Source organism: Heliangelus exortis, unplaced genomic scaffold (assembly GCF_036169615.1).
Source record: "Heliangelus exortis unplaced genomic scaffold, bHelExo1.hap1 Scaffold_102, whole genome shotgun sequence".
NCBI classification, from domain to species: domain Eukaryota; kingdom Metazoa; phylum Chordata; class Aves; order Apodiformes; family Trochilidae; genus Heliangelus; species Heliangelus exortis.
The window spans coordinates 2,054-29,979 of record NW_027285922.1 but is presented as its reverse complement, the minus strand read 5'-3'; the positions used below and the strand labels follow the sequence as shown (position 1 = coordinate 29,979).

The 27,926-nt window shown below is 52.7% G+C and overlaps 1 protein-coding gene across 1 annotated transcript; it reads left to right on the top strand.

The window, feature by feature from the left end:
• The first annotated feature begins 43 nt into the window (after positions 1 to 43).
• Positions 44 to 27,926, top strand: LOC139790624 (aryl hydrocarbon receptor nuclear translocator-like). The gene is given in 26 exon segments (XM_071732496.1): positions 44 to 195; positions 8,430 to 8,541; positions 9,519 to 9,563; positions 10,090 to 10,134; positions 11,515 to 11,559; positions 15,345 to 15,558; positions 17,424 to 17,637; positions 17,727 to 17,792; positions 17,917 to 18,016; positions 18,423 to 18,488; positions 18,888 to 18,973; positions 19,388 to 19,464; positions 19,602 to 19,736; positions 20,236 to 20,310; positions 21,170 to 21,321; positions 22,779 to 22,827; positions 22,829 to 22,894; positions 23,120 to 23,180; positions 23,503 to 23,571; positions 23,574 to 23,630; positions 23,913 to 24,012; positions 25,498 to 25,654; positions 26,180 to 26,339; positions 27,145 to 27,164; positions 27,166 to 27,300; positions 27,806 to 27,926. Coding segments are annotated over 26 exon segments (2,424 nt in total). The 5' UTR covers positions 44 to 170; the 3' UTR covers positions 27,899 to 27,926.

Here is a 27,926-nt window from a genome sequence, read left to right as displayed (position 1 = left end):
CTCCTCTCGGATTGACCAATCGGAGCGCGGATTCGCGCCCTGGCCCCGCCCCCGGGCGGGTTGGGCCGCGCCGCAGCGCTGAGGCTTTTCCTGCGCCGCCATCTTGGCCGCGGCGCTGAGGAGGGAGGTGGGGGGCGGCAGTCGGTCCCTCCGCCCCCCCAGCCCCGGCCATGGCAGCCACCGCCGCCAACCCGGGTGAGACGGGGACGGCTGCAACGCGGGGGGGCAGCGGGAGGGGCGGCGGCGGTGCTGGCGGCTGAGTACGGGAGGCTGAGGGGGGGGGGAGGTCCGGCCTGGGGTGTCCCGGGGTTCTGACAGGGTCTGAGGGGTTCTGACAGGGTCTGAGGGGTTCTGACAGGGTCTGAGGGGTTCTGGTATTGCCTGAGGGGGTTGTGGCAGGGTCTGGAGAGATTCTGAGGGGTTCTGGCAGGGTCTGAGGGGTTCTGGTATTGCCTGAGAGGGTTCTGGCAGGGTCTGAGAGATTCTGGGAGGGTCTGAGGGGGTTCTGACAGGGCCTGAGGGGTTCTGACAGGGTCTGAGGGGTTCTGGTATTGCCTGAGGGGTTCTGGTATTGCTTGAGGGGGTTCTGGCAGGGGCTGAAGAGATTCTGAGGGGTTCTGACAGGGTCTGGAGAGATTCTGAGGGGTTCTGGCAGAGTCTGAGGGGTTCTGGTATTGCCTGAGGAGGTTCTGGCAGGGTCTGAGAGATTCTGTGGGGGTTCTGGCAGGGTCTGAGGGGTTCTGGTATTGCCTGAGGGGGTTCTGGCAGGGTCTGAGAGATTCTGAGGGGGTTCTGGCAGGGTCTGAGGGGGTTCTGACAGGGTCTGAGGGGTTCTGGAAGGGTCTGAAGAGATTCTGAGGGGGTTCTGGCAGGGTCTGAGAGATTCTCAGGGGGTTCTGGCAGGGTCTGAGGGGTTCTGGGAGGGTCTGAGGGGGTTCTGGCAAGGTCTGAGAGATTCTGTGGGGTTCTGGGAGGGTCTGAAGAGGTTCTGAGGGGTTCTGGGAGGGTCTGAGGGGGTTCTGGCAGGGTCTGAAGGGGCTCTGGTATTGCCTGAGGGGGTTCTGACGGGGTCTGAGAAGTTCTGGCGGGTTCTGAGGAGGTTCTGGCAGGGTCTGAGGGGGTTCTGGGAGGGTCTGAGAAGTTCTGGCGGGTTCTGAGGAGGTTCTGACAGGATTTGAGGGGTTCTGGTATTGCCTGAGGGGGTTCGGGCAGGGTCTGAGAGATTCTGAGGGGGTTCTGGCAGGGTCTGAGGGGGTTCTGGCAGGGTCTGAGGGGGTTCTGGCAGGGTCTGAGGGGTTCTGGGAGGACCTGAAGAGATTCTGAGGGGGTTCTGGCAGGGTCTGAGAGATTCTGAGGGGGTTCTGGCAGGGTCTGAGAGATTCTGAGGGGGTTCTGGCAGGGTCTGAGAGATTCTGAGGGGTTCTGGTATTGCCTGAGGGGGTTCTGGGAGGGTCTGAGGGGGTTCTGGGAGAGTCTGAGGAGGTTCTGACAGGGTCTGAGGGGTTCTGGTATTGCCTGAGGGGGTTCTGGGAGGGTCTGAGGGGGTTCTGGGAGAGTCTGAGGAGGTTCTGACAGGGTCTGAGGGGTTCTGGTATTGCCTGAGGGGGTTCTGGGAGGGTCTGAGGGGGTTCTGGGAGAGTCTGAGGAGGTTCTGACAGGGTCTGAGGGGTTCTGGTATTGCCTGAGGGGGTTCTGGCAGGGTCTGAGAGATTCTGAGGGGGTTCTGGCAGGGTCTGAGGGGTTCTGGCAGGGCCTGAGGGGTTCTGGTATTGCCTGAGGGGGTTCTGACGGGGTCTGAGAAGTTCTGGCGGGTTCTGAGGAGGTTCTGGCAGGGTCTGAGGGGTTCTGGCAGGGTCAGAGAGATTCTGAGGGCTTTCTGGGAGGGTCTGAGGGGGTTCTGGTATTGCCTGAGGGGGTTCTGACAGGGTCTGAGAAGTTCTGGTGGGTTCTGAGGAGGTTCTGGGAGGGTCTGAGGGGTTCTGGCAGGGTCAGAGAGATTCTGTGGGGTTCTGGGAGGGTCTGAGGGGTTCTGGTATTGCCTGAGGGGGTTCTGACAGGGTCTGAGAAGTTCTGGTGGGTTCTGAGGAGGTTCTGGGAGGGTCTGAGGGGTTCTGGCAGGGTCTGAGAGATTCTGAGGGGTTCTGGCAGGGTCTGAGGGGTTCTGGCAGGGTCTGAGGGGGCTCTGGTATTGCCTGAGGGGGTTCTGACGGGGTCTGAGAAGTTCTGGCGGGTTCTGAGGAGGTTCTGCCAGGGTTTGAGGGGTTCTGCCAGGGTCTGAGGGGTCCTGGCATTGCTTGAGGGGTTGTGTCCGTGGGGAACCTGGTGTGTGAAGCCCTTGTGCTGGGGTCTGCTTTCCATCACCACCATCCTCAGGAGGGGCTGCACAGCCCTTTTTCGTGTGGTTTTTTGGGTTTTTTTGGGTTTTTTTGTTGGGTTCAACCTCTCCGTGCCATGGGGGGAGGTTTAGGCCCAGGCAGCACCCCCTGATGTGCTGCTCCTGGGGATGAGGATTCCAGGGAATTCCTGCAGGGTGCTGTGGATGTTTCTTCCCACTTTGGGTCCCTCAGGTTCTTTCCCCCCCTCCCGGGCTCAGCCCCTGCTGGGAGGGAGCTGGAAGCTGCCAGATCCAGATCAGATCCTCCTTTAGGTTTTATCAGATTTTTCCTGCTGGATTGGTCTTGAAATTTGGATGCAGCAGGAAAAGCCCAGTGCCTGGTGAGGGATTTACAGACTGGCAGCAGGGCTTGTGTTTTGGGAGGGTTTTTTATCTATTATTATTATTATTTTTTTTTTTTTTATTTTATTTTATTTTTTTTTTTTTTTTTTATTTTTTTATTTTTTTATTTTTTTATTTTTTTATTTTATTTTTATTTTTTTATTTTTTTATTTTTTTATTTTTTTATTTTTTTATTTTTATTATTTTTATTATTTTTATTATTTTTATTTTTTATTTTTATTTTTTATTTTTATTTTTTATTTTTATTTTTTTATTTTTATTATTTTTATTTTTATTATTTTTATTTTTATTATTTTTATTATTATTTTTATTATTATTATTATTATTATTTTTTATTTTTTATTTTTTATTTTTTATTTTTTATTTTTTAATTTTTATTATTTTTATTTTTATTATTTTTATTTTTATTATTTTTATTTTTATTATTTTTATTATTTTTATTATTTTTATTATTTTTATTATTTTTATTATTTTTATTATTATTATTTATTATTATTATTATTTTTATTTTTATTTTTATTATTTTTTTTATTTTTATTTTTTTATTTTTATTTTTTTATTTTTATTATTTTTATTTTTATTATTTTTATTATTTTTATTATTTTTATTTTTATTATTTTTATTTTTATTATTTTTATTTTTATTATTTTTATTTTTATTATTTTTATTTTTATTATTTTTATTTTTATTATTATTTTTATCATTATTTTTATCTTTATTTTTATTTTTATTATTATTTCCCCTGTGGTTTCTGTCTGCTCCTGTGGCTCTGAGGCTTGGATCCCATAACCCCTTCAGCTTGCTCAGGGGCTGAGTTCTTCCCTCAGCTCAGAAAAAAAACCCAAAAAAACCCCAGAAATGGCACCTTCTCCAAACTGAGCCCATCCTGCTGCAAACTTTGGGCTTTCTGCCTCCCAGGGAGCAAAAAAATCTGGAGCTTGGGAAGTTGAGTGGGCAAAGGGTGTGCAGCTGGGTGGAAAGCCCCAAAATTACCTCAAACCCCCCCAAAAAAATTCTGTTCTTGGGGTGAGAGTAGAAAATGTGCGTGAGGAGGCAGGAAGGGAAAATCCTCTTGGCTTTCAAGTGTTTCTGGTGGTGTTTTGCATTATAGAAAAGTTGGAAAGCAATTCCCAAGGAAAAAAAAAGAATTTTTTTTGAATTTTTTTTTTTTTCCAACAGCTGTGTTTAATCTTTACAGCCAGGGCTGACCAAATATCATCTTGGAAACCAGGGAAGGGAGGGAGGGGGGGAAAAAAAAAAAAACACTTGGAAAAAAACCAAAAAACCAAACCATCTCCTGGGGGAAAAAAAAATGAAAAAAAAAAAAAGAATTTTTAAGGCAGGGAGGTGCTTGGGAGCTCTCAGGGAATGCTGGGCTCCAGCTCTGCTCCAAACTTCCTTGGTTTTTTTATTTTTTTGGTTTTTCTGCTTTCACTCGTGGTTGATCTTCAAACCTTTCCCTGCTGAACTCTTCTGCCTGAGCTGCAGCATCTGCTGAAGTTCTGCAGCAGTGTGGCTTGGGTTTGGGTTGGTTTTTTTATTTTATTTTATTTTATTTTATTTTATTTTATCTTATTCTATTTTATTTTATTTTATTCTATTTTATTTTATTCTATTCTATTTTATTTTATTTTATTTTATTTCATTTTATTTCATTTTATTTCATTTTATTTCATTTTATTTCATTTTATTTCATTTTATTTCATTTTATTTCATTTTATTTCATTTTATTTCATTTTATTTCATTTTATTTCATTTTATTTCATTCTATTTTATTTCATTCTATTTTATTTTATTCTATTTTATTTTATTCTATTTTATTTTATTCTATTTTATTTTATTCTATTTTATTTTATTCTATTTTATTTTATTCTATTTTATTTTATTCTATTTTATTTTATTCTATTTTATTTTATTCTATTTTATTTTATTCTATTTTATTTTATTCTATTTTATTTTATTCTATTTTATTTTATTCTATTTTATTTTATTCTATTTTATTTTATTCTATTTTATTTTATTCTATTTTATTTTATTCTATTTTATTTTATTCTATTTTATTTTATTCTATTTTATTTTATTCTATTTTATTTTATTCTATTTTATTTTATTTTATTCTCCTTCTCCTCCCTTCATTTCTGAGAGGACCAAACTATTTTTGGGCTCCTTCCTTGGGGCAGGACAAATCTCACCCATTTATTTTGCTGAACCTCAAGGATATTTTCCCATTTTCCCCATTTCTGGAACAGCTCCTGGGACCCCCCAGGGGTTGAATCCCCCCCCAGGGGCTGAATCCCCCCCCCAGGGGCTGAATCCTCCCCAGGGGCTGAATCCCCCCCCAGGGGTTGAATCCCCCCCCCAGGGGCTGAATCCTCCCCAGGGGCTGAATCCTCCCCCAGGGGCTGAATCCTCCCCCAGGGGCTGAATCCTCCCCAGGGGCTGAATCCTCCCCAGGGGCTGAATCCCCCCCCCAGGGGCTGAATCCCCCCCCCAGGGGCTGAATCCCCCCCCCAGGGGCTGAATCCCCCCCAGGGGCTGAATCCCCCCCCAGGGGTTGAATCCCCCCCCCAGGGGCTGAATCCTCCCCAGGGGCTGAATCCTCCCCCAGGGGCTGAATCCTCCCCCAGGGGCTGAATCCTCCCCAGGGGCTGAATCCCCCCCCCAGGGGCTGAATCCTCCCCAGGGGCTGAATCCTCCCCCAGGGGCTGAATCCCCCCCCAGGGGCTGAATCCCCCCCCAGGGGCTGAGTCCTCCCCCAGGGGCTGAATCCCCCCCCCAGGGGCTGAATCCTCCCCGGGGGCTGAATCCTCCCCAGGGGCTGAACCCCCCCCCAGGGGTTGAATCCTCCCCAGGGGCTGAATCCCCCCCCCAGGGGCTGAATCCCCCCCCAGGGGCTGAATCCTCCCCAGGGGCTGAATCCCCCCCCAGGGGCTGAGTCCTCCCCCAGGGGCTGAATCCCCCCCCCAGGGGCTGAATCCTCCCCGGGGGCTGAATCCTCCCCAGGGGCTGAACCCCCCCCCAGGGGTTGAATCCTCCCCAGGGGCTGAATCCCCCCCCCAGGGGCTGAATCCCCCCCCAGGGGCTGAATCCCCCCCAGGGGCTGAATCCCCCCCCAGGGGCTGAATCCTCCCCAGGGGCTGAATCCTCCCCAGGGGCTGAATCCCCCCCCAGGGGCTGAATCCCCCCCCAGGGGCTGAGTCCCCCCCCAGGGGCTGAATCCTCCCCGGGGGCTGAATCCTCCCCAGGGGCTGAACCCCCCCCCAGGGGTTGAATCCTCCCCAGGGGCTGAATCCCCCCCCAGGGGCTGAATCCTCCCCGGGGGCTGAATCCTCCCCGGGGGCTGAATCCTCCCCGGGGGCTGAATCCTCCCGGAGCAGGAGTTGAGTGAGGCTGTTCCAGCCTGTGAGAGGCAGGAGGAAAACACTGCTCAGAAACAACCAAAGCTTCCAAAAGGACCTTTTTAAAAATAAAACCTAAACCCCACCAAGACCCAAACCAAAGCCCAAACTCCAGCCCTGGGCAGGGGTTGATTCTCTGAGCTTCAACTTCGCTTCCTTCCCCAGCCCCGCAACGGAAATTCCTCACTCCTTAAAAAAATGATTCTCCTGCCCTGCTCCAGGCTTGATTTCTGCTGGCACCACAGGGCTGAGTTCTCCTCAGCGAGGAGCTTTGCTTTTTATATATTTTTATTATTTTCTTTTTTTTTCTTGGGGCAGGGAGGTGCCTGAGCAACCCACCCGGGGAGGCGACGGGGTGGTGGCAGCCTGGAAGGATTTTTCCCCCCACATCAGGACCCATTTCCCATCTCCAGCTTGAAAGCCACCAACTCCAAATCTTCTTTTCCAAACCCACCTTTTCCATAGCTGAATCTTTTTGGTCTTGAGTTGGGGGGTTTTGTTTTTTGGGGTTTTTTTAGAGGGGGTGAACTTCAGAGTGTTCCTGCCCTCGGAGCTGTGCCGGCTCCTCCCAGCTGGCTGCTCAGCCCCTTCTGCTCACCCCTGGGAGATATTTTGGGCTGAAACTGCTTCAGCATCTCAGTGGGAACCAACCCAGGGAGTGAGAGGCCAGGAATGTTCCTGGGAGAAAAGATGAAATTGTGTTTGGAAGAAATACCTGCAGCTGCTGGGAGCTTGGGGTTTGTTTTTTTTTTTTTAGGGGGGGAATGAGAGCTGGAGCTGCTGCTGTGGCCCAGCCCTGCTGGGGCTAAGCCAGGGTTTGATGGCTTCTCAGTTTCAGCCTCAGTTTGTTGCCAGATTTGTTAAACCTGGCAAAAAAAAAAGGTTTGAATTTAGTTCTAACTTCAGGAGGGTTTTTTTGTCCCCCAGCTCTGGCAGCGTTTCGGGGGCCAAGAGCTCTGAGTGGTGCTTGGAGCTGTGGTTTGGGAGCCCCAGCAACTGGGTTATATATTTATTTTTTTTTGTCTCTTGTGTGTGTTGAGGTTCATTGGGGTTTTGTTGGGTTTTTTTTTGGGGGGGGGGAAAAAAAATCTTCATTTTGCTGAAGCAGAAGTGGGTTTGGTACCATGGAGGCTGCAGAGCTGGTGGTGGAGATTCTCAGGTGGAGCAAAGGGGGTGGTTGCAGGCACTTGGCAAGCAGCAACCTTTAAAAAACCAAGACTGAAAATGAGCTGGGATGTTCCAGAAACATCACAGGAGGGTTTGGAGCTTGGCTAAAAAGCTCTGCTGGGGTTGTGGTGGTGCAGGAAAACTTTGGGGGGAAGGGGAGGCTCCAGCTGGAGCAGGCACTGAACATCAGAGTGCTCCTAAAGGACTGGGATTTGGAAAAAAAAAAACCCAACAACCCAAAACACAACCTGCTGGAGGATTGGGGAAGTAAAGCTCAGTGTTTGTTGTCCAAACTTCACAGGAGAGAAGGAGAAAGAGGGATTTTTCTGTCCTCAGAAGCCCGACACAGAACCCCTCGCCGCGGGCTGTCGGGCGGCATCACCTCCAAAGCCCTCCAACCTGCTCCAGAGGCATTACCTGCCTCTTCCCTCCCTAAAAAAAAGCAGGGATTAGGTTTCCTACTGCTTTGTGCAACTCTTTCCCCGTGTAAAACATGAGGGGGTGGGTTTCTTGCTCTGGGGAGGGGCTGTCACCCCGTGTCACCCCGTGTCACCCTGCCCCGGGGTGTCCGGGAGGAATCGCTCTTTCTGCTCAGGAAGGGAGGCAGAGACCCAGAGACACCCCTGGTGCCCACGGGTGGGCAGTGCCTGAGGGGAGGAAGGAAAGATGAAGGCTTCTGAGGAGCTGGGGAGACCAACCCTGAGCTGGGGAGACCAACCCTGAGCTGGGGGAACCAACCCTGAGCTGGGGAGACCAACCCTGAGCCCCAGGCAGCAGCGGTGAGAAACCCTCAGCCGTGGTGAACCCACAGCTCTCCTCCTCCCCTTCTGCACAGGAAGAGCAGGGTCAGCCCCTGCCCCCCAGCCCCCCGGGCTCCTCCTCTGCCTCCAGGGGTTCCCACATTTTCCAGCCCCTCAGCTGAGGGGTTCAGCTCCTGCTCCAAGGCTGCCCAGGACCCTCGGGAGGCGGCGGATGGACGGACCCCAACCCCGTCCGCATCAGATGCCGTTTGGTTCTGATGGGGGCTGCCTGTGGAGAACCCCCCCCCCCCCGCCCCCTGAGCTCCTCCTCGATGTAATTCTGCTTTATTTTCTTGTTTTGTTTGGTTTTTTTTTTTCTCCACACAGAAATGGCATCAGATGTTTCCTCCCTGGGGGCAGCTGTGGGCTCAGGCAACCCCGCTGCGGGCGCACAGGCCGGAGGAGCCATCGCTCAGCGAGCCACCAAGAGGAGGCCTGGGTGAGTGGGTGCTGGGGGCTGCCTGGGTGTTCTTTTGGGGGGTGGGAGGGGTGTGGGGGTGTGGGTGTGGGTGTGGGGGTGTGTTTTGAGGAAGCATTGTGACAAGAAAACTGAGGTGCCTGCTCCCTTCTGTGTCCCCGCTCCTCTGAGCTTCGCGCCGCCCGTCGCCCGCTGCAGCCAAACTCCTGGTGTGGGTATGGAAAAAAAAAAAAAAAAAAAATCCCCAGGGGGTGCAAAAGCCGAGTTACACCTCGCAGGAGGGGTTTGAACAGCAGATGAAGCAGGGATTGGGAATGTTGGGGCCTTCCTGGAGCCTCTGCAGCTGTCTCCTCCCTGGGAGAGGGCGGGGGGGAAGCCGCAGTGTGCTTGCGGTCGGCTTTTTGTTTGCTAAAAATGCCTTTGGAAATTAAAAGGATATGAGCTGCTGCTCTTCAATTCCTGGCAGAAGAAATTTCCTTTTAATTAAAAAGCTGATTAAAATCCCACCCCCGTCCCACACAAGTCACTCAGACTCTTCCCTTTGCCTCCATTTGCTGCTGCTCCTCCCATGTCCCTCCCACGCTGTCTGCGGCTTCTCCCTTGCACTTCATGTGCTGCCTCAGTTTCCCAGCCTGCAAAATCCTCCCTCCTCCCAGCTACACTTGGGAGAAAAGTTATTTTGGACCCTGTCAGAGCAAACACTGAGATGCTGGATGCAGGTCAGCAGGCTGAACTTTACCTCTTGAAGTGGTTTGCCCTCCTCTCTTGTTTTAAAACTCACCCGGTCTGGGATTTTGAGCTGGGATTGTTCTGGTGCTGGGCTGGGAGTGGGGCCCTGGAGCAGTGAGGAGGAGCTGTGGGGTCCCCTTTTAAATGTTGGGGCTGAGGGGTTACTCAGATCCTCCTCTCAGGAGTTACCTGCATCCCTGGAGGAGAAGCAGTGTCTGAAAAGGAGGAACCACACGGTTAATAATTCCCTTTTTGCTTCTGTTTTCCAGGCTGGATTTTGATGATGATGGAGAAGGGAACAGTAAATTCCTCAGGTGAGGGAGAAGGTGGAACCCCCAGGGTGGTCCAAATGTGTCCCTGCCTTTCCCCCAGAGCAGGAACTTGCTGCTCCTGCAGTTTTTCCTCTGCAGCAGTGCAGGGGGAAGCTGAGTGGGCTTCAAGCTACTCCTCTGGTGATCCAGATGGAGCAGGGAAGGGTTGGAGGCTCCTGTGTCATTTCTTTGTGGCCTCAACCCAATCCTTTAGGGCTGGATGACTCTTCAGGATTTCTGGAAGTCTGGGTGTCAGGCTTTTAACCAGTGGAATGGCTTTGGGATGAACCTGTGTGATCCAAGTGCAATTTCACCTTTTTGGCTGTGATTGTCCTTAAATTACTGCCCTTGAGGTGGAAAACACCCTGGAGGTGATGAACACAATCAGGCTGCAGGCTGGGAAGAAGATAAATGAAGAGTGTGGGTGGGGATTGCCTGGGTTTGCCTTTCTTTTTGGGGTTTTTTTTGGGTGTTTTGGGGAAGGAGTGGAACCCCTTTCAGAACTCTGCTTCCTCTCCCCCTTTCCTAGGTGTGATGATGACCCAATGCCAAATGAGAAGGAGAGATTTGCCAGGTAAGGATCTGCTCTCAGGCAGTTTTTGGGAAGCTTTTGGTGCCAAGGCCCCTTTAATCCAAGAAGGATCCTGCAGCACCTTTCTAACCAGCCTTAGACTCTTTCTTTTTGAAGGAAAGGATCCAGATGGGTTTTGGACCAGTTCCTTCTGAGTGTGATGAAGTTTAATCACCAATTAAATTACCTTCCTCTTCCTCAAGGTTTCTTTCAGCTGTTGCCTTGGGTTCTCTCCTTTTTTTTTTGTTTTTCTTTTTTTTTTTTTTTTTTTTTTTTGTTTTTCTTTTTTTTTTTTGTTTTTCTGAGAGTTTCAGCCTTTCTCCAAGTTTCTCAATGGGGTTTTCCTGGCTGTGGTTTGTGTGTGCTGGGGAGAGTTAGCAGCCTGCTCTAGAAAAAGAGGAATTTCCTGGAGATTTGGGTACAGCAGGAGCAATATTTTGATATTTTGACTCTGAACTTTGGTGTCTGAGTCCCTCTGTACCAAAGTATTTTTTTTTTTTCACCTTTCAGAAGCCCCTGGAACTCAGTGTCAATATTTCCTCAGTTTCTTTGGTCGTGAGGTGTATTTTCATTTATTTTTTTTGCCAAAAAGTGAGGTTTTTTTGGTGTGTATCCTGGGTGCTGTAAATGCCATTTACCCTCAGCCCAAAGAGACCTCACCCTGTGTCTTGCCAGGAGACAAAATAAGCAAAAAGAGGATGATGGCCACAACACTTGGCTAAGGGAGGGGTCTGGCTTCCCAACTTCCTGAAACTGGAATTAAAACTGAAATGTTGAGGCTACTGGGGGGAAGGAGAGCCCTTTTTGGGGTGAAAACTGCCCCATTTCTGTGCTTTTTGTTGGGGAGCTTTGTCCTGTTACCAGCACATGTGTTCAGCTGGGGCTCTTACACTGCTTGTGGGTTTTCTTTTATTTTATCTGCTTGTGGCTTTTGTTCTGGGTTGTTTTGATTTTATCTGCATGTAGATTTTGCTGCTTTATTATTTTTATTTTTTTTATTTTTTTTTAAGCCTCCTTCTCTGATAACACTACCACTGCTGGTTTTTTTCTTTAAAGAAAGAGAAGTGGAATGGGGCTGGGCCCCTGGCTCCCAGTTTTGCCCTCACCTTCCTCATCTTGCCCAGAATTTCCTGCCCAGAACAGAGCTGCCCCTCTCCTGCTTCCCACTTTTCCAGAACACCTTAAACCTCCTCCTCTTCCAGGCAGCTGCCTCCCCTTTAATATCACCAGAGCTTCCTTCCCTGCAACTGCTCCTCTGCAGACCAGACCTGGCTGCAGGTTGGGTTTCCTGAGTGCATCTTCCCATTTTTTTTTCTTTTTTTTTTCATTTCTTTTCAACTTTTTTTTTCCATTTTTAGCTTAGCTGGCTGATTTTATTTTTAGGTCTGATGATGAGCAGAGCTCAGCGGATAAGGAGAGACTTGCCAGGTAGGAGAATGGAGATTCCAAGCATGGACAAGCAGAGTATTTCCTTCCCTCAGTGTCTCTCCAGGCATCCCTTCCCTGTTTTTTTTTTTTTTTTGGGGTTTTTTCCCTCCTCTTTCCTTCCCCCATCTGCTGCAGCAGAGGACTTGAAACTGAGCAGAGCTCTGGGAATCTCTTGCCTGGTTGGAAGGAGGAGGGGAGAGGCATTTAGAGAATCCCAGACAGAGGGATTTGTTTGCCCAGAGACACCAGGCCAGGGCTGGTGCTGCTTTCACTGAGATTTCTCTCCTGCTGGGAGGTGCCAGGGGGAAGCTTCCCAAAAACCTTGGGAAGGATTTCTGGCAGGAATTCTGTCCTGCTGAAACAAGCATTAAAAAAAAAAAAAAAAAAAAAGAGCTAGTTCAGCTTTTTCTCCCCCTTACAAACTCCCAGGAAAGATCCTACACTTGAGCCTGACTAAAACCCAGGATTTTTATTGATTCTTATTTTTTTCTACTCCCAAATCCCTCTTTGTAATTAACCAGATGGCCCCAGCAGACATCCCCAGCTTTGTACCATTTCCACAGAAACTTGTCCCAGGAGCAGCTGGGGGCTTTGTCAGGGCTGCAGATCCAAACTTGGCCACGTGTCCCCCCCCATCTCCCTCCCCCCCTCTCCTTTCCCTCCCCTTTTTTTTTCAGCTGCCAAAAAAAATCAGCTCCAAACCCTGGGTGAGGTTTCTGTCCCCTGCCACCCACAGCTGGTTCCTGCTGCAGAGCTGGGAGCTGGAAATTCTGCAGCACTCCCTGGGTGGCTTTGCCATCCTGCAGGAATATTCCACACACCCCGGGCTCCTCCTTAAGCACAGGACTCAGAAAATCTCAGAGGGGGCTCAAAAAATCTCACAGAGGGCTCAGAAAATCTCAGAGGGGGCTCAGAATCTCACAGAGGGCTCAGAAAAACTCAGAGGGGGCTCAGAGAATCTCAGGGGGCTCAGAAAATCTCAGAGGAGGCTCAGAGAATCTCAGGGGTCTCAGAAAATCTCACAGGGGACTCAGAATCTCACAAGAGGCTCAGAAAATCTCACAGAGGGCTCAAGATCTCAGAGGGGGCTCAGAGAATCTCAGAGGGGGCTCAGAATCTCACAAGAGGCTCAGAAAATCTCACAGAGGGCTCAAGATCTCAGAGGGGGCTCAGAGAATCTCAGAGGGGGCTCAAAAAATCTCACAGGGGACTCAGAATCTCACAGAGGGCTCAGAAAATCTCACAGAGGGCTCAGAGAATCTCAGAGGGGGCTCAGAGAATCTCAGAGGGGGCTCAGAGAATCTCAGAGGGGGCTCAGAAAATCTCACAGAGGGCTCAGAGAATCTCAGAGGGGGCTCAGAAAATCTCAGAGGGGGCTCAGAAAATCTCAGAGGGGGCTCAGAGAATCTCAGAGGGGGCTCAGAGAATCTCAGGGGGGGCTCAGAGAATCTCAGAGGGGGCTCAGAAAATCTCAGAGGGGGCTCAGAAGATCTCAGAGGGGGCTCAGAGAATCTCAGGGGGGGCTCAGAGAATCTCAGAGGGGGCTCAGAAAATCTCACAGAGGGCTCAGAAAATCTCAGAGGGGGCTCAGAGAATCTCAGGGGGCTCAGAAAATCTCAGAGGGGGCTCAGAGAATCTCACAGGGGGCTCAGAAAATCTCACAGGGGGCTCAGAAAATCTCACAGAGGGCTCAGAAGATCTCAGAGGGGGCTCAGAGAATCTCAGGGGGCTCAGAGAATCTCAGGGGGCTCAGAGAATCTCAGGAAGCTCAGAAAATCTCAGAGGGGGCTCAGAAAATCTCACAGAGGGCTCAGAAAATCTCAGAGGGGGCTCGGAGAATCTCAGGGGGCTGAGAAAATCTCACAGAGGGCTCAGAAGATCTCAGAGGGGGCTCAGAGAATCTCAGAGGGGGCTCAGAGAATCTCAGAGGGGGCTCAGAAAATCTCACAGAGGGCTCAGAAGATCTCAGAGGGGGCTCAGAAAATCTCAGAGGGGGCTCAGAAGATCTCAGAGGGGGCTCAGAAAATCTCAGAGAGGGCTCAGAAGATCTCAGAGGGGGCTCAGAAAATCTCGGGGCTCAGAATCTCACAGAGGGCTCAGAGAATCTCAGAGGGGGCTCAGAAAATCTCACAGAGGGCTCAGAGAATCTCAGAGGGGGCTCAGAGAATCTCAGGGGGCTCAGAAAATCTCAGAGGGGGCTCAGAAAATCTCAGAGGGGGCTCAGAAGATCTCAGAGGGGGCTCAGAGAATCTCAGAGGGGGCTCAGAGAATCTCAGAGGAGGCTCAGAAAATCTCACAGAGGGCTCAGAAAATCTCACAGAGGGCTCAGAAAATCTCAGAGGGGGCTCAGAGAATCTCAGGGGGCTCAGAAAATCTCAGAGGGGGCTCAGAGAATCTCAGAGGGGGCTCAGAAAATCTCAGAGGGGGCTCAGAAGATCTCAGAGGGGGCTCAGAGAATCTCAGAGGGGGCTCAGAAAATCTCAGAGGGGGCTCAGAAAATCTCAGAGGGGGCTCAGAGAATCTCAGAGGGGGCTCAGAAAATCTCAGAGGGGGCTCAGAAGATCTCAGAGGGGGCTCAGAGAATCTCAGAGGGGGCTCAGAAAATCTCAGAGGGGGCTCAGAAAATCTCACAGAGGGCTCAGAAGATCTCAGAGGGGGCTCAGAAAATCTCAGAGGGGGCTCAAAAAGCCTCGCACAGGACTGAGGGCCTGAGAATGCCCCAATTCTGGTCAGTTTGTTGCCTGCTGGTTGGTTTTAAACCCCAACTTTCCCCCCAAGTCTCAGCTGTAGTGGTGCATAACTGAAATATTTGAGGAGATAAGGAGATGGTTGAGGTGGGGCCTTTTCCAGGGGTTCCTCCTCCCAGACCCTTCCCTCTGGCCCCACCACTCACTCACTTGGAGTGAGGAATATTTGGCAGGGGGGTGGTTGGAGGTTTTCCCAGCAGCCTTGGTAGTGAGGGCAGCTTTGTTTTCACACTCTTTTTTTTCTCTTTTTTTTTTTGTTTTTAAGAGTTTTGGAGAAAATCTGAAGTGGGGAGGTTGAAGCTCTGCTTCTCCTGGGTGTCTCCTGACTGCTGGCACTGAGAAATGCTCCAGTTTGGGGGGGTTTCTCCTCTTTTAACTCACTTGCCTTGTGTCTCTTCCAACACTTCCATCTCATTTCATTTCTCACCACCTGCTTCCTGGCATCCTTTTCCAGGGGAATCCTTTTCCAGAGGAATCCTTTTCCAGAGGAATCCTTTTCCAGAGGAATCAACCTGGCTTTTCAAGTTCTATTTTGCAAAAAAAAAAAAAAACCACAACCCAACACCCAAAAAAAACCCAACCACCAACCAAAAAAAAAAACCCAAACCACCAAACCCCACCTTAGTTTCCCCACTTCAACCACAGGGCCTGGCTCCCAGGTCAGGTTCTGCTCTCCTAGGGACCCTTTCTGGGGCTGTGAAGAATTTCTTGGAGCTGGGGAGGATTTTTGGGAGTCTGCTGAGCCTCAGAGGAACCGACTGCAGATCCTCCTCTGAAACCTTCCCTCCTGTCCCTGGAGCTCCTTCAAGCTCCTGTAGCCCAGCTCCTCACCTCCCCAGTGAGGATTTTATTCAAGCCTCTGCAGCAAAGAAAGCTCCAAGACTGTAGAATTTTCCTCTTTCCACTTTTTTTTTCCCTCCTCTTGCACGCCCAGCATGTTCTAACCACCCCCGGGCACCTCCCCGGCTTCCCTGCAGGTAACCTCCTCCTCCTCCTTTTCCCTGCCCTTTTTTTTTTGGTTTGTTTGTTTGTTTTCAGGGAGAACCACAGTGAGATAGAGAGGAGGAGGAGGAACAAGATGACAGCCTACATCACAGAGCTCTCAGACATGGTGCCCACCTGCAGTGCCCTGGCCCGCAAGCCCGACAAGCTGACCATCCTGCGCATGGCCGTGTCCCACATGAAGTCCCTGAGGGGCACAGGCAACACCTCCACTGATGGCACCTACAAACCTTCCTTCCTCACTGACCAGGTCTTGTCTGGGTGCTGCTGGGTGGGGAGAGGGAGTGGAATTGGGTTGGGGTTGGGTTGGGGGGAGTTGGGTTGGGAGGAGCCGCTAACGATGACCCCAGGGTTGGGGCAGGGGGGTTGTTGAGAAGAGAAGGCTCCAGGGAATCTTCAAGGTGCTTTCCAGCACCTGAAGGAAACCTGCAGGAATTCTGGAGAAGGGCTTTTCATGAGTGAAATGGCTTTAAACTGAAGAAGAGGTTTAGGACTGGATCTTGGGAAGAAGTTCTTGGGAAGAAGAGGGGTGGAGAGGCTCTGGAACGGACTTGGGAAGTTGTTGGGAAGCAGGGGGATGGAGAGGCTCTGGAACAGATTGCCCAGAGAAGATGTGGCTGTTCCCTCCCTGGAGGTGTTCAAGGCCAGGTTGGATCAGGCTTTAAGCAACCTGGGCTGGATGATGGAAGCATCTCTGCCCATGGCAGGGGGGTTGGAGGAGATCCCTGGGATCTCTGAGATCCCTTCCAGCCTCAGCCCGACAAGCTGACCCTCCTGCGCATGGCCGTGTCCCACATGAAGTCCCTGAGGGGCACAGGCAACACCTCCACTGATGGCACCTACAAACCTTCCTTCCTCACTGACCAGGTCTTGTCTGGGTGCTGCTGGGTGGGGAGAGGGAGTGGAATTGGGTCGGGGTTGGGTTGGGGGGAGTTGGGTTGGGAGGAGCCCAGAGGAGGAGCCGCTAACGATGATCCCAGGGTTGGGACAGGGGGGTTGTTGAGAAGAGAAGGCTCCAGGGAATCTTCAAGGTGCCTTCCAGCACCTGAAGGGAACCTGCAGGAATTCTGGAGAAGGGCTTTTCATGATGAAATGGCTTTAAACTGAAGAAGAGGTTTAGGACTGGATCTTGGGAAGAAGTTCTTGGGAAGCAGAGGGGTGGAGAGGCTCTGGAACAGATTGCCCAGAGAAGCTGTGGCTGTTCCCTCCCTGGAGGTGTTCAAGGCCAGGTTGGATCAGGCTTTAAACAACCTGGGCTGGATGATGGAAGCATCTCTGCCCATGGCAGGGGGGTTGGAGGAGATCCCTGGGATCTCTGAGATCCCTTCCAGCCTCAGCCCGACAAGCTGACCCTCCTGTGCATGGCCGTGTCCCACATGAAGTCCCTGAGGGGCACAGGCAACACCTCCACTGATGGCACCTACAAACCTTCCTTCCTCACTGACCAGGTCTTGTCTGGGTGGGGAGAGGGAGTGGAATTGGGTTGGGGTTGGGTTAGGGGGGAGTTGGGTTGGGAGGAGCCCAGAGGAGGAGCCGCTAACGATGATCCCAGGGTTGGGGCACCTCTGGTGCAAGGCTGAGGGGGTTGTTGAGAAGAGAAGGCTCCAGGGAATCTTCAAGGTGCTTTCCAGCACCTGAAGGGAACCTACAGGAATTCTGGAGAAGGGCTTTTCATGAGTGAAATGGCTTTAAACTGAAGAAGAGGTTTAGACTGGATCTTGGGAAGAAGTTCTTCAGCAGAGGGGTGGAGAGGCTCTGGAACAGACTTGGGAAGTTGTTGGGAAGCAGGGGGATGGAGAGGCTCTGGAACAGATTGCCCAGAGAAGCTGTGGCTGTTCCCTCCCTGGAGGTTTTCAAGGTTGGATCAGGCTTTAAACAACCTGGGCTGGATGATGGAAGCATCTCTGCCCATGCCAGGAATCCCTGAGCTTCCTGAGATCCCTTCCAACCTCAGCCATGATCTGCTGATAATTCCGAAACGGAATCATTAAGGCTGGAAAAGCTTTCTGAGACCATCAGGTTCCAACCAAAGGTGCCTGGGGTGGGTTTGAGGGTCTTCAGCTGCCTGGCTGTGAAGTGACTCAGGTGTGTGTGTGTGTGTGTGTGTGAGTGCAGGAACTCAAACACCTGATCCTGGAGGCAGCTGATGGGTTCCTCTTCATCGTGTCCTGCGAGACGGGGCGCGTGGTCTACGTCTCGGATTCGGTGACCCCGGTGCTCAACCAGCCCCAGTCAGAGTGGTTTGGCAGCACCCTCTATGACCAGGTGCACCCTGACGACGTGGGGAAGCTGAGGGAGCAGCTCTCCACCTCTGAGAACGCCCTGACAGGTAAAACAACCCAGGAAGGGGTGGTCTTTGTGGGGGAAAAGCAGGGTTAAAACCTCCAGAGGACCCGGATTCAAACCTTCCCTTTGTAGAAGGAACCAAACCCTGGTGCCTTCCTAACAAGGATCCTGCAGCCCCCCCTGAGAGTGCATCTAAAGGTACCATTGGTGGCACTTGCCCTGGTGTCCTCACACGTTGCCTGGTGCCTGCCTCGGGGGAAGGGGCTCGTGGTGCAGCAGCATCTTGGGGGTGGTTTTGGTTTTTATTTTCTTCTGCCTTTAGGTCGCATCCTGGATCTGAAGACAGGGACTGTGAAGAAGGAAGGGCAGCAGTCCATGAGGATGTGCATGGGCTCAAGGAGATCTTTCATCTGCAGAATGAGGTAATGGGGAGAGGGCTCAGGAGGTCTCAGTTGAGCCTGAAGCTCAGGCTCTTGCTCCCTGGCCCCATCAGGTTTTTATTCCAGCTTTTTTTTTTTTTTCTTTCTTGCTCATCCCAACATAGACACAGTTGAGTGTGGCTGAAGTGTCCACACAAAGCCCAGAGTCAGGTTCTTGAGGTGTTTTCTTTGCCCTGTGCCTCTCAGGGCTGTTGTTTGGGATCCATTTTCCAGTACCAATGGGTTTTGACCCCGTGTGCCACCACCTCCCTCCTTGCAGGCTGTGGAATGAGGCTTCTCACCTGGGTGGTGGCCATTCAAAGGCTTTTCCCTTTTCTTTGAGGCTCTCAGACTGGTCTGAAGTTGACCAAGAAGGATAAAAACCTTTCCATTTCTGGTCCTGGTGCAGGTGTGGCAACAGCTCAGTGGATCCTGTGTCTGTGAATCGTCTCAGCTTCATGAGGAATCGCTGCAGGTAGAGCTGTCCCTTGGGCCTTGTTTGGCACCAGGGGGCTGGGGACACCCTGGGGTGGGTGTCTGCAGCTCCCTGAAGACCTCAGATAGATCTGGTAGAGCAACCAAAGTCTCCAGGGAGAGAATTCCAGGGAATATCAACCCTTCTGCATCCCAAGGTTGGGGTTGAAGACAATTTAACACCAGGCTCTTCGTGCTGTCCTTGGGCTTGGGAGTGTTGTCCCTTTTTAATTTGAGACAGAGATCACTTCCAACCTTTTCTTGGACCTCTGGAGTTCATGTCAAGCTTCTGCCCAGTTTCTTTTTTAACACCCTGAAGATTTTCTGTGGGAGAAACCTTGCCTCACCTTACCCTGGGTTAACACCCAGCACAACCAGACTGCTTTTTCTCTCTCCCAAGGAATGGTTTGGGTGCAGCAAAGGATGGAGAACCTCACTACGTGGTGGTGCACTGCACAGGGTACATAAAAGCCTGGCCCCCTGCAGGTGAGGACTTGGCTGGAGTGGTTTTGGGAGCAGATGGTCTGAAGTTTGTCTGTCCTGGGAACTCTGTGCCAGCAGAGGCTTTCCCCCTGTTTCTCGTTTTTTTTCACCTGGTTTAGGCTTGAAGTGATTTGTGCAGGTGCTGGGTTTGTGTCTCTGAACAGCAGAGCTACAGGAAGGGGTGACAAGAAGGTGGCACTGGCTTGTGCTGAGTGTTAGGGAGATCTTGAACCTTTCTGGGGGAGCAAAAGGAAGGGGGAAGCAACTTAATTTGCCAAATTCCTTTGTGTGAAACGCTTTGGAATTACCAAGCAGGGTGGAGAGTTGTCCTGAAGTCAGAACTGCATGGTTTTCCTCTGAAAGGAGCATTTTTTTCTCTTCTTAACCTTGCTGGAATTTTTGGTGCTCCCCTCTTAGGTGTTTCCCTGCCTGATGATGACCCAGATGCTGGCCAGGGTAGCAAGTTTTGCCTGGTGGCTATTGGCAGGCTCCAGGTGAGTGCCACCTTCTGCTCCTTCCACACTGCCACGTCCTGAAAATGCCCAGAACTCACCTCTCCTGTTGGAAGGAAGCCCCAAAGCCAACAGCTCAGGAGAAAACAGCTCTCTCTGTGCCTCTCCTCCCTTTGCAGGTCACCAGCTCACCCAACTGCACAGACATGAACAACGTTTGTCAGCCAACAGAGTTCATCTCCAGACACAACACTGAGGGCATCTTCACCTTCATCGACCACCGCTGCGTGGCCACAGTTGGCTACCAGCCCCAGGTGAGAAGCTGGAGGGACCCCTTGCAGAAAAACCTCTGCAAATTCCCTTTTTCCCCTCCTCCCTCTCATCCCTCCTGGCTCTGCTCATCCAACTGATCTGATAAAACCACGCTCAGGGCCCAAACCAGACGTGGGTTGTTTGGGTTTTATTGGTTTTTTTTTTTTCTTTTTACCCACCCTGCCCCCAGTTGTTTTGTTGGGGTTTTTTTTTTCATGTTTTTTTCTCAGGACTTTGATCACTGGAAGGCTGGGTGGCTCTGGGTTGTGTCTCATGTCAATTAAAATTGTTTTGGCCTCCATTTGAGGGAAAGTTCAAACGTTGCTCACCCCCTGCTTGTGCTTCTCCTTAAAATCCAGCACGCCAGCTCTTGGTTTCTGTAACAGGGATCTAGAGGAGGGGGGAGGGAGCAGTAACCACCTGTCTAAAGTGGAATTAATGGAGCAATCTGCCTGCCAGATGAACTGATTTGCTCTCTTTCCCAATTCTTTCAAAAATGAGGAACTTCTGGGGAAGGACATTGTGGATTTCTGCCACCCAGAGGACCAGCAGCTCTTGAGGGACAGCTTCCAGCAGGTAAAACCCTTCAGCTCTGCAACCCCTCTGCTCTGCAGGTTGGGATCTTTCTGGGTTGGAACTCGGGGCTCTTTAAGGTCCCTTCCAACCCAAACCATCCTGAGGCTTGACTGGAAAAAGAAACCAAGCAAGAGGAAAGCAGGAAACTGCAGCCATTTCTCTCTGTTGCAAACTTGCAGTTGCCATCATTTCTGTGCAAACCCAAACCAGAAGCATTTTGTGATGTCTTTAACTCTTGAATTCATCCTCTGGCTGTGAGTCCAGTCTGCTTTTAGGGCCAGAGACCTGGTTACAGAGTTTGCCTGCTTCTTGTGGCTGAAACCCTGGTTCATCTCTAGGGCCCAGCCCAGTGCTGCAGACTGGAAATGGAAGTGCTTTGCTTGCCCTGTTGTCGTTCCTCTTATTTCTGAGGGCCTTGGACTTGTGGCAGGGCAGGTAAGACTGCCCCTCTGCTTTCATGACTCCAAAAACCAACCAACCAAACCAAAAAAAAACCAAAAAACACACCAAAAAAACCAACCAAACCAGTAGCTGCTCATATCCATTTGTCCAGATCAGCTGGAATCAGAAGCCACGGCATGTGCTTCATTTTACCAGAGGCTGTTTCATACATCTCACCAACGCAGAGGGAGAGAGAAGGAAAGCAGAAGCCACACAAAAAAATAAAAAAAAGGGGTCATCAAATTCCCCTCCCCTCCAGGGAGGGAGGAGGTGGCAGTGCCAGGACCATTTAGTTGGGGCAGAGCAGGACGGGCCCAGGGCCATCTCAGGGCTTCTGGGGGCAGTGGCTCATCCTCAGGAGCAGCTCTGCTCTTCACCCCCTCCCTTTCCCTACTGATGCCATTCCCATATTTTTTAGGTGGTGAAGTTAAAAGGCCAGGTTCTGTCAGTCATGTTCCGATTCCGATCCAAAAACCGGGAATGGCTCTGGATGAGAACCAGCTCCTTTACCTTCCAGAACCCCTACTCGGATGAGATTGAGTACATCATCTGTACCAACACCAATGTCAAGTATGTACCCCTGGAAACCACCCTGCCACCCACCTGGGACCTTCTCCCACCAGAACCAGCAGCACAAAACTGCCCCAGCTTCAACCTCTGGGTCCTGGGGGAACCACTGAGTCCCCTGAGCAGCCTTTGCTGGGCCCTGGCAGGCACTGGAGGACTGAAAAGGAGAAGAAATGGAATTCCTTTGGCTCTCTGGGGCTCAGCAAGCTGCCAGAGCTGGGCTCCAGCCACACTTTTTTTAACTCTGGTTACTGGAGCAAAGTCTCCTGGCTTTGCATTCAGATCTAATATTAGCAAAGGCTGCCTTGGAACCTGGAGTCACTCCTGGGACAGTCCAGGAGGGGCAGCTGCTCCAGAGAGGATTTTTTTTTTTCCTGTCAGCAGGGCTGGGAAGAGAGAGGAAACTTCTTTTTTTTTTTTCTTTTTTACCTCTGCTGCTGAAGTTTTCCCCTTGGGTTCAGCTCCAAGGGGGAGGCTGCTTTGATTGCTGCTCCCTCCTTTTCTCTCTTGCCCACTGCAGTGTGACCAGAGCTGCTCTCTCTCCCCAGGAGTGAGCTCCAGGCCCCTTACAGAAAACCAATGACTGCAAAAAAGGGGAAAAAAAAAAAAAAAAGTGATTTGTAATGGTGGGGGCAGCACAGGGAGTCTCTCCAGGCCAGCAAGCAGCAAGAAGGGAAACTTTTTTCTTTTTGTAAGAAGGTCCTGGAGTGCAGGTGGCACCTCATCCCTCCCTGCAGCTGCTGCTTTCTGAGGAGGAGGAGGAGGAGGAGGTGTTGAGAGCTGAGCAGTGAGAAATCCCCGTGGCTCTGAGGAGCTGTGGTGTGAGCAGAGAGCTGAAACCTGATGCAGAGCTGGAATTCCTGGCAGGGCCATGGCTTTGAACTCATCCATCCCATTCTCACCTCCATGCTGGGCCAGGGAAGCAGCAGTTTGGGGCTGAGCTGTGAGGGGCTTCTTTACCCATGGGCTCTCTGTACTGCTTCATCTTGGGGGTCAGGGACTGCTGCAAAAAAGCTGTCAAGAAAACCCTGATTTTTCTTTCCTTTCTTGTTGGAGTTAAACTTGACCCAAGTCCTGGCAGCTCCCAGAAGAGCACAACCAACCCACCAACATCTCAGGCTTGAAACCAAAGCTGCTGGTGGTCCAGGCAGGCTCTGGATGGAAAACTTTGGGTTTTTTTTAAGCTTCCTGCAACCTTTGCTTGTGCTTCCAGGGTGCTGCAGCTCTGGTTGTGCTCCTGGGGTGGGTGCTGAGCTGTTCCCTGCTCCAGTGCCCCAGTCTGGGGTGGGGGCAGAGCCCTTGAGGTGACACCACCCCCCACCCAGAGACCACAGAAACCCAGGGGAAGGACCCTTCACTCCAAAGCAAAGCTTCCAAGGTTTTTCCACGTGGAACACCCAACTCTTTGCTTTCCTTTTTTTTTTTTTTTTTGGTTTTTTCTGTTTTTCTTTGCTTTAAAGGAACTCGAGCCAGGAGTCTCGTCCTGCCCTGTCCAGCTCCATGCAGAGGGCCCCCTCTGGGGCAGAGTCTCAGCCTTCCCCTGGAGCTGTCCTCAAGGTCAGGAGGTGCTCAGCTCCTCGTCCCTCTCTCTGCTCCTCTCCAGTTCACTTTCCTCCCCAAACTTTCTCCAGCTCCTCTGGGCTGCTGAATCCTTGGTGGAACCACGCAGAGTCCATCTGGTGTTCCCTTGGCCGTGGTTTGGTGGTTTTGGTTATTTTTTTTTTTTTTTTTTTTTAGCAGGCAGTTTACTCCTCTTACAGACACTTTTTTCTCTGTTCCAGGCAGCAGCAGCAGCAGCCACCCCCAGCAGACAGAGCTGGAAGTGGTCCCAGGAAGAGAGAGCCTGGCTGGTTATGACCTCCCCAGGTAAATCCCCAGGGCTTGGCTTCCTCCTGCCACTTCTCCTTCTGCCATCAGGAAATTGGACCTTTTGGTGGGGCTGGAGAGGCAGCCACAGCAGACAGAGAGAGGAAAGAAGGAAGGAAAGAGAAGGAAAGGCCTCTCCTGCCTGGGGCTTTTGCTGGATCTGCTTGATTCCTCCTTCCTGCCCCCGTGGTGATGCTGCCCAGGGCCGTGCTGAGGAAAACCTTCAGCTTCTCCTCCATGCTGAGGTGTCCCAGAGCCCAGCTCTGTGCTCCAGGCACTGACAGCTCTTCCCTGTCCCCTTTTCCCCCCTCTCCCTGTTCCAGGTTCCTGTCCAGCCAGTGAGTGCTGCTGGCCCAGAGCACAGCAAAACCCTGGAGAAAGCTGAGAATCTTTCAACCAGGAGAGGGACCCCAGGTTCAGTGAGATCTACAGTGGGATCAGCACAGGTAGTGAGCACCACACCTCATCCCAAAGCTCTCTGCTTTTCTCTGGGATGCTCAGGGTGGGCAATTCCTGCTCAGCCTCTCCTGGCACTTGTCCTGCAGGGATAAAGTGTCCCTGCTCTGATCCCTCCTGCCTCTCCCCCGGGAGCACTCCTCTGTTCCTACCTGGAAGAAGGATCACTCCTCTTTGATCTCCCTGCCCCCACGGAGTTTTCCTTCCCACGGGCACCTCCTGGGTGCCTGGGGCCCTGTCCCAGCCCTCACAGAGTGTCCCTCTCCCCACAGAGCAGAACAAAGCCCTCCCTGCCAGCACTGGGCCTGCCAACCAACCCCTCTTCCCCCAGGGAAACACCTTCACCCCCTCCCGACCTGCTGACAACTTCAGGTGAGGCTTCCCATGGCCCTGCTCCCCTCTCCTCCTCTTCTCCTGCCATGGGCCCTCTCCTGCCACACCTCAGCCCTCTCCTCCCTCCTCCTCCTCTCTCCTCCTCCTCCCTCCTCCTCCTCCCTCCCTCCTCCTCCTCCTCCTCCTCCTCCTCCCTCCTCCTCCTCCCTCCTCCTCCTCCTCCTCCTCCTCCCTCCTCCTCCTCCCTCCTCCTCCTCCCTCCTCCTCCTCCCTCCTCCTCCTCCCTCCTCCTCCTCCCTCCTCCTCCTCCCTCCTCCTCCTCCCTCCTCCTCCTCCCTCCTCCTCCTCCCTCCTCCTCCTCCCTCCTCCTCCTCCTCCCCCCTCTTCTCCCTCCTCCTCCTCCTTCTCCCTCCTCCTCCTCCTTCTCCCTCCTCCTCCTCCTTCTCCCTCCTTCTCCCTCCTTCTCCCTCCTCCTCCCTCCTTCTCCCTCCTCCTCCCTCCTTCTCCCTCCTCCTCCTCCTTCTCCCTCCTCCTCCCTCCTTCTCCCTCCTTCTCCCTCCTCCTCCCTCCTCCTCCCTCCTCCTCCCTCCTCCTCCCTCCTCCTCCCTCCTCCTCCCTCCTCCTCCCTCCTCCTCCCTCCTCCTCCCTCCTCTCCTCCTCCTCCCTCCTCCTCCCTCCTCCTCCCTCCTCCTCCTCCTCCTCCTCCTCCTCCTCCTCCTCCCTCCTCCTCCTCCTCCTCCCTCCTCCTCCCTCCTCCTCCCTCCTCCTCCCTCCCTCCTCCCTCCTCCTCCCTCCTCCCTCCTCCTCCCTCCTCCTCCCTCCTCCTCCTCCTCCTCTCTCCCTCCCCTCCTCCTCCTCCTCCTCCTCCCTCCCTCCTCCTCCTCCTCCCTCCTCCCCTCCTCCTCCCTCCTCCCCTCTCCCTCCTCCTCCTCCCTCCTCCTCCTCCCTCCTCCCTCCTCCTCCCTCCTCCTCCTCCTCCTCCCTCCCCCCTCCTCCTCCTCCCTTTCCTTCCTTCTCCCTCCTCCTCCCTTTCCTTCCTTCTCCTTCCTCCTCCTCCTTCTCCCTCCTCCTCCTCCTTCTCCCTCCTCCTCCTCCTTCCCCCTCCTCCTCCTCCTCCTTCCCCCTCCTCCTCCTCCTTCCCCCTCCTCCTCCTCCTCCTTCCCCCTCCTCCTCCTCCTCCTTCCCCCTCCTCCTCCTCCTCCTTCCCCCTCCTCCTCCTCCTCCTTCCCCCTCCTCCTCCTCCTTCCCCCTCCTCCTCCTTCCCCCTCTTCCTCCTGGGTGTTCTCTGCACCTCTGCTCTCCTGCCTGGTGCTGCTTTGTTCCTCCTTAGACCTTTGAGGCTGTGCCCAGGGCTCAGCAGAGCCTTCCTCACCCTCCTCTTCCCTTCCTCTCCTTCTCCCTTCATCCCCTGCCCACTCCCCTCTCCAGCAGCAGCTTCTGGGTTGGTTTCCCCTGGCAGGGCTTGGTGTTTGTGCCTCTTTCTCCTGGCTGCAGCACTCCAAAGCCTCTCCCACCTCTCTGTAGGAGCAGCAGCATGGTCCCTCCTGTCAACATCATCCAGCAGCAGCAGCAGCAGCAGCAGCAGCCAAGGATCCTCTCCCAGATTTCCCGGCATTCCAGCCCGGCCCAGGTCAGCGGGAGCAGCTGGGCTGCAGGGACACGGCCAAGCTTCACCCCCCAGGTAGGGACACCCCAGGTCTTGGAAGGAAACAGAGCAGAGCCACAAAAATATGAGCAGGGGGCTGGAAGACCTCTCCTTCCCAGGGTGTTCAGCCTGGAGAAGAGAGGAAGCTCCAAAGAAACCTTGGAGCGACCTTCCCGGGGCTGAGGGGGCTGCAGGGAGGTTGGAGAGGGGCTGGGGGGTGATAGGAGCAGTGGGTTTGGGTCAGAAAAGGTTTAGGTTGGGTGTCAGGAAAAAGTTCTTGAGATGGAAGAGTGGCCCAGGTTGCCCAGGGAGGGGGTTGAGGCCTCATCCTTGGAGATGTTCAAGGTGAGGCTCGAGGAGGCTCTGAGCACCCTGATTGGGGTGAGGATTGGGGGACCTGGAGAGGTCCCTTCCAACCCAAACCTTTCTGTGAAGCCCCTGTGGTGTCATCCTGGTCCTGGACACTTCCCTCTGGGACCAACCTTTGCTCCAGCTGAGTCCAAGATGAGAAGAACCCCATCCCTCCTCTTCCTCTCCCTTTTCCTCCCTCTCTCCCAGCAGGTGACATCCCAGACAGTGAAGACCCGGCCCCCCTCCTTCTCCATGGGGACTTTCCCAGCCACCCCCTCCTCTTTCAGCCCCATGGCAGCACCCAGCTCCACCACCTCCCCCACGGGGGCACCCACCTACCCCAACCTCAGCACCCGGGGCACAGCCTTCAGTGAGTGGGGGGGGTCTTGGGGAGGAGGGGGGGGGTCCTGGGGAGGTTGAAATGGCAACAAAAATGAACTTGGAGCTCATGGAGTTCGAGAAGAACAAGTGGGGAGAGTCCTGCAGCTGGGGAGGAGGAACCCAACCACCAGTTAGGGGGGGGAGGTCCTGCTGGGGGGGGTTTTAGGGACCCCCCCCCCCAGAGAAAGCCCCTGGGGTCCTTAGTGGCCAGGAAAGTCTCAGTGTGGCCAGTGGTGTCCTGGGGGGCAGCAGGAAAAGTGTGTCCAGCAGATCCAGGGAGGTTCTCCTCCTCCTCCTTCTCCTCCTCTGCCCTGGGGAGACCATACCTGGAATTCCAGATCCAGTTTGGGGCTCCCCAGTTGAGGAGAGACTGGGATCTACTGGAGAGAGGCCAAGGGGGAACTGGGAGGGTGAGGAAGGGACTGGAGCATCTGTGCTGGGAAGAGAGAGAGGGGATTTGGGCTGAGAGGGGATCTGCTGAGTGTCCCTCAGGATCTGAGGGGTGGGATGAGGCCAATCTCTGTCCAGTGGTGCCCAAGGTGAAGGAGTTGAGGAGAGGAGAGGAGAAAGGAGGGGAAATTCCATCCCTGTGAGGCTGAGGGAGCCCGGGCTGCCCAGGAAGGTTCTGGAATCTCCTCTGGGGGCTCCCAAACCCCCCCGGCTGCGTTCCTGGGTGATGCTGCTGGGGCAGGGGGATTGGACTTCATCTCCAGAGGTTCCTTCCAACCCCTGACATTCTCTGGTTGTCTGAAAAAGCCCCCAGGGCCATCACCTTCCCTTCTCTTGTCCCTCAGCCACCGAGGCAGCTCAGACCCCCCCCCACCTTCCCGGCTCGTGCGGCACCCGAGGGCGTTGGGATGTGGCCCCAGTGGCAGGGGCAGCACCACGGCCCCAGCTCAGGGGAGCAGCACGTGCAGCAGCCCCAGCCCAGCCAGCCCGAGGTCTTCTCAGTAAGATGGACTTTTATTTAGCTTTATTTTGGGTTTAATTTAACCTCCTGAGTGTGATTTGGGGAGGGGGTGGGGGGGGTGGGAACAAAGCTGCTCCCGCGCGGGGAACCCGGAGCTGCTTCTCCCTTCAGTGGGGTCACATCTGGGGTGGTCCCAGATTTGTGAGGAGGGGGGAAAAAAGGGCAGAGAAGCTTCAGCTGAAACCTTCTGGGTGTCAGGGACCTTTGCAGGGTGAAACTTCCATCTCTGCAGCGGAGTTGAACCTTTTCCACAGTCACAAAAAAAAATAAAAATAAGCCAACCCCACCCCCCCCCCCCCCCCCAGATCCCACAGGAGAAACTCCTGAGAGTTCAGCTCCTCCCTCTCACTTCCTGCCTCTTGGATTTTTGGGGTGCTGCTCATGGCTCCTGCAGCCCTGAGGAGGGAAGGGACCAGCCTGGGGGGGGCAGCAGCAGCTCCTGGTGTTCTCCTGCAGCTGGTGACTCTCTCCTTGTCTCCTGGCAGGACATGCTGACCATGCTGGGAGGAGACCAAGGACCCAACTACAACAATGAAGAGTTCCCAGACTTGAATATATTCCCTTCTTTTTCAGAATAAAATCAGCCCTAGGAGGGGGAGGGGGCAG